General features: G+C 43.4%; 1 protein-coding gene across 1 annotated transcript in view; it reads right to left on the reverse strand.

Annotated features, from left to right (window-relative positions):
- Positions 1–4,040, reverse strand: part of LOC109469111 (fibrillin-2-like) — a 10,734-nt gene extending 6,694 nt beyond the window's left edge. The window contains exons 1-8 of the mRNA XM_019767493.1: positions 4,001–4,040; positions 3,476–3,648; positions 3,121–3,205; positions 2,601–2,732; positions 2,057–2,194; positions 1,297–1,434; positions 681–806; positions 293–415 (exon numbers count right to left, since the gene is read on the reverse strand). Of these exons, the coding sequence (XP_019623052.1) occupies positions 293–415; positions 681–806; positions 1,297–1,434; positions 2,057–2,194; positions 2,601–2,732; positions 3,121–3,205; positions 3,476–3,648; positions 4,001–4,040 (955 nt within the window). The remainder of the gene's footprint in view (positions 1–292; positions 416–680; positions 807–1,296; positions 1,435–2,056; positions 2,195–2,600; positions 2,733–3,120; positions 3,206–3,475; positions 3,649–4,000) is intronic.
- Between the last annotated feature and the right edge of the window lie 8,354 nt (positions 4,041–12,394).

Consider the following 12,394-nt stretch of genomic DNA (forward strand, 5'->3'; position numbering starts at 1 on the left):
GTCAAACAGTAACAACATACCGGTAATCTTTGTCTTTGCTGTCATCCTTACAGGCCATGTTGGCCATCACTACAGGAAGGGAGGTATATCTGACAGAACTAAACCTCTGCGGAATCTTATTTTGTAATAACAAAAAGTGTATGCTACTTTTGTAGCCTACGTGATTGAAAGGTACAGAAAGGTACACTGCATAATGCACCTTTTTGCTTTTAAAGCAATCTTTGTAGAATGGAACTCTATGGAACTAATGTACATGTATGTACCGATGTACAACCAAATCCTTTGTTCTTACCGGAACATGTGACTCCGTCCCCGGTGTACCCTACGTTACAGGTGCAGGTAAAACTGCCGTCTGTGTCGGTACAAATTGCATCATTGTGGCAATTGTCCGTGTTAGTTGCACATTCGTCGATATCTGTTGAGACAAACCGCAAAAAGTAGTTTTCGTCTAACTGTTCGCTACAAACAAAAAGGCACACATTTTGCGTCCGTATTTTCGGCGCCGAAAGAGTGTCTTATCGTTTATCGTACCGAAATACACGTAGAAACTTAGAATCTCTGCACTATACATATTTAGTTCAATGTTATTGTGATGTACGATATTGGAACTCCCTTTAGCGAATACATGCACTATAGCAGTATAATGTTATAAATAATACAACCAAATATTTTGCCCTTACTGGTACAGATGGTTCCGTTCCCAGAGTAACCTTCGTTGCAATAACAGGTGAAACTGCCGTCTGTGTTCGTGCAAGTTGCGTTAGCGTGGCAGTTGTGCAGGGTGGCATATGCGCATTCGTCGACATCTGTAGAAACAAACGGAATCTAGCTTAATGACCCCATACATTCGCCAAATGACATTAACTTTAAGTTTAAGACTGGCGAATTATACATATGACATATGTATAATATGAAACGGTTTCATATTGAATGCGCAAATAAGATCCTCGTTTTATGAATTATATAAGTTTATCATATTCTCTACCCAATGACAGTCTTCTCTAAGAAAGATATTTTAGCATTGCCTCATAGATTATGCAACTAAGGTCTTGATTTGAATAGGTTATGTTTAATAATGATCATCTTTACTTAACTTCCAAATGCCGCACGTATAAAATTCCCCGCAGTTTGCGTCTTGGTGCGTTACAGTTAGATGTCAGTCCGGAATCCAGGATAGATAGATATGTGTATTTTCTTAGAATTAACCAGATGCCGACAAGTTGGAAAATTAAAGACCTAAGTGGATACGGTGGATAGAAAGCAGGTACATGTACATGTACATGATGTGTGTCCTACCTATCTGGCACATGTTGCCCTCCCACCCCGCGGCACATCCGCCAAAGGAACACACGCCGGTCCACCTGCTGCACGCATAGAGAAAGGTGCAGTGGCACGTCCGTAGGCAGCCCGAACCATAGGTGCCGTACTGACATTCTACAAAATAGAAAACACGACAGCTTGGCAATTGGTGATTCAAATGAAAGCTAATATCGCCGTATCTAGTATAGCTGGTGTATCAGTACCTATCCCGTTCAAAGCTCCGGTTTGCTCCTCTAATGTATATATATTCTTCTTCTTCCCTCTACGTGCTCAACCTCAATCAGCTGCGGGCTCTGGCACGGTGGGGGTAGGGGTATTATAGTTTGGATGGGGTGGTCGCTCTAACGAGTATAATATGTTGCATGTGTATGTTTGTTGTAGTCTGCAGACTGCAGACTTCTAGCTCCTCAATGGGCAGGGGCGCCACTCCTTGTCCGCCACCCGGATGCTAGGTGGCAGTGAGGTACAACTGCTCACTGTACCCTTCATAATAGTTTAGCGTAATGTAAAACGTACACGTAGAGTCGAAATATTTTCTAGCAAGTAGTTCTTTATAACGCTCTGTCAGACACAGTAACCGATGACCGTATATGTAGCATTATGATAGACGCATACCAAATAGTAACTTTATTATTTGCCATACATTGTACCCGTGACAATCGCTGTCAATAAACTTTGACTTTGACTATAACCGCTTTCATAGAATAGGAAGTTCAAAGACAAGAGCTTGACTTACGTGTGGTGCAGAACGATCCGCTGTATCCCGCTATACATCGGCAGCCTAGCGGGTCCGGGCCGCAGACGATCTTGTCCTGACAGGTAGAATGGGCACACTTGCTGATACACGAGTCTCCGAAGTAACCAGTGGGACAGCCTTACAAACAAGACAAACTTTGAGAATCTTTGAGGCAGTGAAATGCTAGAATGACCTTCGTTGTTTTAAAGATAAGATTGTCATTGTGTGGAGAATATGATCAACTAATTTGATACATGCAAATGAGTATCTTATTTGCATAATCAGTGGGTAACATTTATAGCTCACCAGTTGTATAGGTTAATATCTTTGGTGAAGCGGACCGTGGAACTCTAGCTTTTTATTTTATCTGATTGCCATCGACTGTGTAGTTTTACCCAAACAAGAATAACAATGACAATCATTTTTGCGTCATCTAAGTCCTGGTTTTCCTTCCTTTGATGAATTTGAAGTTATCTGCATACGAATATGCTTTATGATAGAAGTAAGAATCTATCAACTGATAGGCACGGTGACGTTTTGTTACCTATATCGCAGTGCAAGCCGCCGAACCCAGGCTCACAGATGCACTGTCCCGTCTCGTCATCACAGACTCCGTTATAACACTCTCCACACGTGGAGGTACAGGCTGGAGGGCCCCACTTGCCTTCAGGACACTCTACATATCATAGGAGGAAAACATGAATAAATGCTGTGCTATGTGTTTTCAGATGAAACCACCAGTCGGTCTGTTATGCTACTTTACCTTTCTTTATTTGTCACGTTTTTCGGTAGCAGTCAAGTAACCTTAATCTGACAGGAAAAAAATGTCGATATATATTGTTGATAACTTTCACATTTATGCTACACATGTTATATTTTCTCTCTAGTCCTACGGATGCAGATATGTAGCAATTTGAAACCACCCGGTAGTGTTGCGTTGACTGACCGCATTAGATTACGGAGGTGACGTTTATTGGTTCTGTGAAGACTCGTTATAGCTATCTTGCTGTCAATTGAGTAGAATTAAAGTTTATGATGTAGAAATACTGTGCAAGAAAACTCACCTCTAACGATGAGCCTCATGATGCCTTGCTTGTGGTCACTGTACGTGCCACTGTAGTAACACTCATACAGGCCTTCGTCCGACATCTGCGAGAAAGAATATAAAGGAAATAACGAAGAAACGCGAACTTTTAAGATTCTTAGCGTTGTTTTGCTCATGCTAACCCTTTTATAAAAGCAGTCATTCTCATGTACCTAAGATTAGTAGTAAACTAGAAAAGGGGTTAGCTTGGTTTCTACTATATTGACTGGCGTTTGATTGAACAAGGCAAGAAGGATAATTTGAATTTGTACAGGACTTGCAGTTCCTGTACATGTAGTCTTTCAATGACGGAATTGTTTTTAACTAAGGCTGACCTGAGCGTTCTCGATAACCAGGGTGCAATCTGCGTAGTTTCCGGAGAGCACAGAACCGTCCTTCCTCCACTCTGTAGTATTAGTACCGTTGTGCGAGTTGTACTCAAACATGGACAGCGTCGCGTTTTCGTTGATGTTCACCGTGACAGTGAACGACTCTGGGTGGAAGTAAGCTGCGATGGAAGGTGGATGCGTAAGCGCGAAAGTAAACAAGGGCCGAAAAAAAGCAAGATATCTATCACGTACTTAAACAAGCACCTCCATCAATATAATAGTAACCAAAACAGACATCATGATCATCATTCACATCAAAAGAGAATCACGTCGACCAGGAGTGTTTTAAATGAATGAATGAATGAATGAAAGACCTTTATTGTACGTTTGTGCTCTAACAAGCTAAACCACTGTATTTTTATTCCCCCGTTATACACCCCCGTTATACATATTCGAATCGTCCATGATGTCCACCGTTTGTGACGTCTCTCCGTCTCCAAGCGCTGTTTAGAACAACAACGTTCCACTGACCACATTTCCCTGAGAACACATCGTCCTGACCAGACGCCATGTGGGAAACTATCCTACGCATAATGAGCTGTTGCTCAATAATCAAAACAAATAAAGTCACACCAGCTGGAGAAGATGTAGATGATGGACCGAAGGAGTCAGATGAGCCCCAGGAGATGTCTATGGACAGGGGGAATGACGGTAAGTGACGCGGACGCCTTTTGCGGTGAACCCTCCGGATTCACCTGCCGGATTTTGATACAGTAGAAGCCTTGAATTCTTCCCCGTCTCTCAACGCGCTCACCCCGTTACCGGATGTTAACATACAAGACACTTCATGAGTGTAATACCGCCATGTTTTATGAAAGATAAGATACACAATAGCTTTTGCCATTCATGTCTTTTTACCTCAATCGGCATAATCAAGTCTATTGATACCACTCTTCTCTTGACTTTGCTGCTCCGTGACCGACTGTGCATGCCGTTTATTCTAGAACCATTCCTCGTGCAAGTCGCACAGGCTCCGCTGTCCCAAGCCAGGTCTACCAAGTCGTCGGACGACGTACTAGCCGACCTGCGACAGGCGGGAGTAATCCCCATCAAATGCCAGCCGACCTCCGTGGCCTTTGAAGTGGCGGGCGCCAAGCCAACCTCGGCGTTCGAGCCGAACAACGGGCCCCCGCGCCGCCCAGTCAGGCTGGAGAAGTTAGATCGCAAAATGGAGGAGAGGCGGGAGATGGTGAAGAAGCGAATCGCCGAAACACCCAACGAACTGCGGACGCAGTTGAATGAAGCAGACGAGCGAAGACGGGTAAGTTTATCTCCTAATATGTGTTGTAAAAATAACGTAAATAGAAGTACGTGAATGGGTGGAAAGTTAGATGGAAAGATTGGCAGACCAATGCAAGAACAAATGGAAGGAAAGTTTGAGACAAGTACTCATCTTCCACTTTAATATTCACCTAGGACATTCTCGCCAAAAGATCCCGAAAATTGGCCAACAAGGCAGCTAGGAAGGCGGCAAAGTATCCGTCAAATTCAAAGTCCACCGCTTTCTTCATCAAACCGACAATGAGCGAGTCGGATGTCATCTCTACACGCAAAAGCAAGAAGAGAATGGAGGCCCGCATGGAGAAGCGTCGGGCCCGAGTGGCGAAGAAGACCACAGTGGAGGCGCTGGAGGCACGTCAGGCAGATGCCGCGCAAAGACGCCAGGTACATACTAGAATTATTTTCTGCCAGTGAAAAACATAATGCCTACGCCCTATCGTCATTGGGTGTTAAAGACAAGCACAGAATTGTCATTACAGTGTTTATCCGCAAAACAATACACGGGATAAAAGCGTAAAGAGATTTTACATCGATATCGCACTACCAAAGGGCTGTGGCTGGCCTATGTCACATGATTGTATTCCTGTTTCTCCTCCATACAGGAGAAGGTGCGAGCCACCGTGGACAAGGCGAAGCGTTTCGGCCGCCCCGCCAGCCCCGTGTGGATGGAGCCTGCAGGTAAACTCGGCAAGGAGGAGCGCCGGGAGACGCACGAGAAGGGAGCGTAAATTGCACCACACAACAGAGACCACAACCATCGACCTGTTCACCTTTTCACTCGAACACTGAGACACTCGAAGAGCAGCAATAGAAGCTGTTGGACATTGTAAACTAAACTATGGTTTAATTCATACATGAAGTATAGGTGGTCTTTTTGAACAAACTCAAAGTTAAAGGCCATCTTTATCTTTACGCGTGACAAATCGAACAGATCATGCCAACGTTGATGGCATTCCCTAACACTGAAGCAAAAAAGGTTCAGCGCCATGCTGTTTTGTTACTATACTTTAAAAAATGAAGAAAAAAAAGGTTATCAGTTTTAAAAAGTTGTTACAAAAATGTTCCAGGGCGACATGTTCCACCCAGAATGTAATGTTTGACCAAGTTCCCAGCTGTAACGTTAACTCGATCCTTCTCATTGATGGACTTGTTTTTACGTATACTACAAAACCGCTTTTCTAAAGCAAAAAGAAATTGTTTAAAAAAATACAGAAACGCATCATGTCCCAGGGCGAAATGGTGCAGTATTGTCACCCACCTAGAAGTAATCAGGCACAGTTATTCAGTACCTGCACAAAGGCGCATAACAAACGTACGACCTACACTACATTAGTTCTAGAACACGAGTCGTTTGTCTCTGCGTTCTGCATTCATGTTGTATTTTATGTCTTATACAGCTGCTAATCAACTTGATGTTACAAATGTTTAAAAAACTATGTTTGTTGTTAGAAATCAAAACTTTGAAAATACTGTATGCAAGACAGGTGAATAAAGTTTTGAGGTTCTGAGACAACACTTCGCCCATTCATTCCTTGAATTCTTTTCGTTGTTTCTATCCTCCTTTCTCTCCTGCTTTAATGCAGGCTGGGAGGTCTGTGTGGGTAGTGAATGTACGGATTCACAAGGACGCATAGCGGCTGTCGATGGAACTACACCCCGGCAGAGGTCACAGACACGTTTTATATATCAAGTTCAATCGTATACAACAGAAAAAAAGCAGAGATATCGAAGGGACGGCGAGAAAAGATACGTTATAATATGTTATCGTCAGAAGCCTCAGACTGTAACCTCGTCCGTTTATAGCATAGAACGACCTGGCAGAAATTTACCAAATTTGAACGTCGAACGTGTGTATTTATGGCTTCACCACACCACGAAGTGGTGTGGTGAAACCATATTGCTTTTTCTGATGTTTCTCCTCCTTCTTCTTCTTCTTCTTCTCCTCCTGCCATATCTTTAAATGGATTCAGCTTCTTCATTTTGGGGCCTAAGGATCTGAAATTTGGTATGGAGGTACAGTGGGCAAATACCCTTAGGCGTTTTTTAAATTTTTGTGATACAGGCTTTTAGAATAGTTTTATTTGAGTTTTTTGGCTGTATTATAGCAAATGTATTACTGTGTCAGTGGGCAGTGTTAACCACATTTGGCATGAGTCATCACAATGGAATGCAGGGCATCAACCAATAGGCATGCAGCTTTCCTCTCTTCTTCTTGCTGATTGGCTGTTGGGATTTAACTTGATTAACACCTGCACAGACCATTTCCACCTGCACAGAGAATTTCTTGCTGATTGGCTGTTGGGATTTAACTTGATTAACACCTGCACAGACCATTTCCATACTGACAGTATGTCTGTATTCAAGTGTTTTGGTAGGTATTTCAAGCTTTCCTGCTCCAGCATTGGAATGCGGGGCATGAACGTATTTTTTTTTGAAAATCAACAGTTTGCATTATGCAATTAAAAAATCCTAACCAATAATGTAGGGAATAGCTAGCCAACTGTTGTAGTCTTAGTTGTATGTTACTTCATATTATAGTTATATCAATGTAAAGCATTGTTTTCCCTTGTGTTTCTCATTCTTTCCCTGCCATGTCGTAAAATGTGGTGAAGCCATCGCTGTATTTGCTCCAAAGCAAATATTGGCCTTTCTAGTTGTTGACTGAATTTATTGCTATCAAGTCCCGTATTATACCTTCTCGTGGATATCACACCCCCGTTATACATATGCATGTTCGAATCGTCCACGATGTCCACCGTTTGTGACGTCTCTCCGTCTCCAAGCACTGTTTGGAACAACAACGTTCCACTGACCACATTTCCCTGAGAAACATCGTCCTGACCAGACGCCATGTGGGAAACTATCCTACGCATAATGAGCTGTTGCTCAATAATCAAAACAAATAAAGTCACACCAGCTGGAGGAGATGTAGATGATGGACCGAAGGAGTCAGATGAGCCCCAGGAGATGTCTATGGACAGGGAGAATGACGGTAAGTGACGCGGACGCCTTTTGCGGTCGGATTCTGATACAGTAGAAGCCTTGAATTCTTCACCGCCTCTCAACGCGCTCACCCCGTTACCGGATGTTAACATACAAGACACTTCATGAGTGTAATACCGCCATGTTTTTATGAAAGATAAGATACACAATAGCTTTTGCCATTCATGTCTTTTTACCTCAATCGGCATAATCAAGTCTATTGATACCACTCTTCTCTTGACTTTGCTTCTCCATGACCGACTGTGCATGCCGTTTATTCCAGAACCATTCCTCATGCAAGTCGTGCAGGCTCCGCTGTCCCAAGCCAGGTCTACCAAGTCGTCGGACGACGTACTAGCCGACCTGCGACAGGCGGGAGTGATTCCGATTCCTCCGTGGCCTTTGAGGTGGCAGGCGCCAAGCCAACCTCGGCGTTCGAGCCGAACAGCGGGCCCCCGCGCCGCCCAGTCAGGCTGGAGAAGTTAGATCGCAAAATGGAGGAGAGGCGGGAGATGGTGAAGAAGCGGATCGCCGAAACACCCAACGAACTGCGGACGCAGTTGAATGAAGCAGACGAGCGGAGACGGGTAAGTTTGTCTTCTTATATGTGTTGTAAAAATAACGTAAATAGAAGTATGTGAATGGGGGGAAAGTTAGATGGAAAGATTGACAGTTCAATGCAAGAACAAAAGGAAAGTATGAGACGAGTACTCATCTTTCCCTTTAATATTCACATAGGACATTCTCGCCAAAAGATCCCGAAAATTGGCCAACAAGGCAGCTAGGAAGGCGGCAAAGAATCCGTCAAATTCAAAGTCCACCGCTTTCTTCATCAAACCGACAATGAGCGAGTCGGATGTGATAGCTACACGCGAGAGCAAGAAGAGGAGGGCTATGGAGGCCCGCATGGAGAAGCGTCGGGCCCGAGTGGCGAAGAAGACCACAGTGGAGGCGCTGGAGGCACGTCAGGCAGATGCCGCTGAGAGACGCCAGGTACATAATACCTTCTGCTACCTGCGAAAGAAACAACCCCTATTGTCCTTGTTATACACAAATACAGAACTGACATTACAGTGTTTATCCGCAAATCGTTAACTTAATCATATTACATATACAGGATAAAAGCGTAAAGAGATGTTCACAATTTTACATCGATATGGCACTACCAAAGGGATGTGGCTGGCCTATGTCACATGATTGTATTCCTGTTTCTCCTACATACAGGAGAAGGTGCGAGCCACCGTGGACAAGGCGAAGCGTTTCGGCCGCCCCGCCAGCCCCGTGTGGATGGAGCCTGCAGGTAAACTCGGCAAGGAGGAGCGCCGGGAGACGCACGAGAAGGGAGCGTAAATCGCGTCACATAAGAGAGACCACAACCATCGACCTGTTTCACCTTTTTTGAAACTCTTAGAGCAGCAATTTGTAGTTTGAACATAGTAGACTACCTTACTTTACAGTTTGATCCATACATGAAGTATAGGTGGTCTTTTTTAACAAACTTAAAGTATATCTTTAAGCGTGACAAATCGAACAGAGCTCACGCCACGTTAATAACGCCATTACATGACGTTAACGAAAAATGTACAGTCGGTTCGTTGTTTGTTTACTATATTTTAAAAAACAAATTTAAAAAAGGTTACTATCAAAGTTGTTATGTTGCAGGGCGACATGTTCTGTCCAGACTGTAATGTTTGACCAGGTAACCAGCTGTGGGAAAAGTTCCTTTCAATTTTTTTTCTCACTGATGGGCTTGTTTTACTACAAACCGATTTTGAAAAAAAAAATTTTAAAAGAATTTTAAAAAAAAACGGACCATGTCCCCGGTCCCCGGTACAGTATTGGCGCACCCAGATGTTATTTAGTCATTAACAGGCTAAGCTATATTCAGTACCCAAAGGAGCGTACCAAACGTTCGACGTCGACCTATATTAGAACACATGTCATTTGTCTCTGCTCTCAACTATCGACGAAATACATGTCTAATACAGCTAGCGCTGCTAGTCAACTTATGTCACAAACGTTTATAGCACTATGTTTGTTGTATAGAAATCAAAACTTTGAAAATATCCAAGACAGGTGAATATAGTTTTGAATTTCTGAGACGATCCATGATTTATGTACTTCTTTGTGACCTTTGTTAGGGTTACGCCCTCCTGTAATAGTTTGAAATTAGCGCTAGCACTGCGTATTTTTCTCACATTCTTCCGTGCACTCGAAATTAGCACCGCATATTTTTTTTTATAATCCCGTTCATTCTTTGGTTTCTTTTTATTCTTTCTCTCCTCCTTTCTCTCTTTCTTAATGCGGGCTGGGAGTTGTGTGGGCAGTAAATGTACGGATTCACAAGGACGCGTAGCGGCTGTCGATAGAACTGCACCCAGCTGCAGGTCCAAGTCACACTTATCAAGCAGAGGTATGGAAGTGACGGCAATAGAATATACGTTATGATAAATTATCGTCAAAAGCCTAAGATTGTAACTTAGTCCTTTCATAGCATAGAACGACCTGGAAGAAATTGACCGTTGAACGTTGAAGTACCGGCAACATATTATAAAAATTCCACGAATGGGAACAGGCCAAAATGAATGCGCGCCTGGACGTCATCAATAAAAAATACTTGGTGTGACCTGAAATCGCTTTATCTACCAACACATAGAACCATACAGCCTATCCTAGCCTCCTACCTGTGGTTAGAAGCGTCATGCCGATGACTTCGCGTGTTAAACTAAGGCGAGTCGTCTTACAGGAGAAGGCGTTGACTCGGAAGTTCCCGGCGTCGTCATAAAGCCTGAGCCCATATTTGATACCCCAGCTACTGATATCGACGTAGTGAACTCCGTACGTTAGGTTGTCTAGGTTGGCGCCGTACCCTGAAAAATAAACATATGGGATTAGAGTTACCCAGACCTATACTCTCCAAGCAGAGGTTTGAGTTTGACTTATATTATTTCTGGCGTGTTTTTACGCTTTTTTTTACCAAAGCCTGATCAGCGTGTTTTTGGCCTTTTTTTCTACCAAAGCCCGATAAAAAAAGCCTAAAATACGATAAGCCAAAACAAAAACCTCTGCTTGGAGAGTACCAGACCTACACCTTAGCACATGTACAAGGAGCTGGCACAAGCTCTGGTCATGTTAAGGAAACGGAGCACTAGTAGTACTAGTACTGTTTCTGTAGTATTCACAGGCCCAAAGTACCAAGGAATGAACCATTCCATTTGATACTGTTCCACTGTTACAGTCTGGTAGACTGCAGGTGTACAGCAGCCACGATCCGAACCCACGACCTTCATTTCCAAATGCAGTATCATTTACAACTGGATTTTGCACGAAATATACAGAATACCTAGAGAGGCAAAATTTGCAAGCAAATACAAGATACAAGATATCTCAGGATTTTACCGGTACCTTTATTGGGGAAGGATGGATAGAAGGATATTTTTCTTAATATATTGCTACTGGTATTTTAGAGTATGCCCATATTTGGAAAATCTGCGTGTTCCGTAGCACTGGGGTCATTGACCCGCGGTCGTCGAACTCCGATTTCGAAGGTTGTTCTAAAATTCGAAACGGGTTCTAAAGTTCGATTTCGGGGTTAAATGCAACTTTTTCACCCATTTTTCCCCAATAAAATATATTTTTTTACATACATGTGTATGTCAGACATAATGACGACGGTTCAGTGCCTTATGTACCGACCTACCAGCTCTAGATATGAAAATATCGATATGTTTCAGGTGATTGGAGAAGACACTGCGCAAAAACTTTCGTTACACATAACAATGCACTGTTCTGAGATGATGTTCAATGATGTCACATTTTCTCTGACCTGTGTCCAACTTGATGCCGACATGGTAGCCATTGATCAATGTCAGGTCTCCCAGGTGAGGCCTACAAAGGGTTTCCGTGTGACCTGTACTTGTCACGTCAACTCTGGGATACTGCATCTCCGCATACAGGTCCACCTTCGGGCCTGGGAAAACCAGAAAAGTCCATAACATACATGAAAGACAAATGTCACAAAAATTTAAAGATTTAACTGGCCACACTGTTACAGGTATACATGTAGAAAAGATATAGTTTTTCTGTAAATGAAGACCTAATTTGCATAATCAATGAGAAATTGCTATAATGTTATAGTAGAAACTGCAGGGAATTTCATACTTGCCGCATTTGGAAGTTAAAGGGGAAGTCCAATACTTTCAGTTTTGGGGCCTTTCTACCCAAAATCCTATTTTTAAATGGTGATTTATTGGTTTCTGCCAACCCCGCACATATTTGCCGTGATATCTGACCCGATCGATGTTTCGCGGCTAGCGCCAGATTGTCCGCTAGGCGGCGCTGCGACTGAATCTGTGACGTAAAAGGTTTCATTCTGCTACTAGCGTAAACAACAATGGCGGGCGTGCAACCCTTCCGATTTGAACCACAAACTGACAGTAGTGGCGACTCTGAGCCCGATCCAGGCGATGACAACGTTTGGGATGGCGGTGATGTGGAGACAGAGCGTTGGAGGTTGGGGAACCGGGACTGGTGCCGGTGTGGAAACGAAGACAATAGAAAATGCCTGTAAATGCCCTCTGTACGGGAGTATTTGTTTTGTTG

Source organism: Branchiostoma belcheri, unplaced genomic scaffold (assembly GCF_001625305.1).
Source record: "Branchiostoma belcheri isolate BF01 breed outbred unplaced genomic scaffold, Haploidv18h27 scaffold20, whole genome shotgun sequence".
In the NCBI taxonomy this organism is placed as follows: Eukaryota; Metazoa; Chordata; class Leptocardii; order Amphioxiformes; family Branchiostomatidae; genus Branchiostoma; species Branchiostoma belcheri.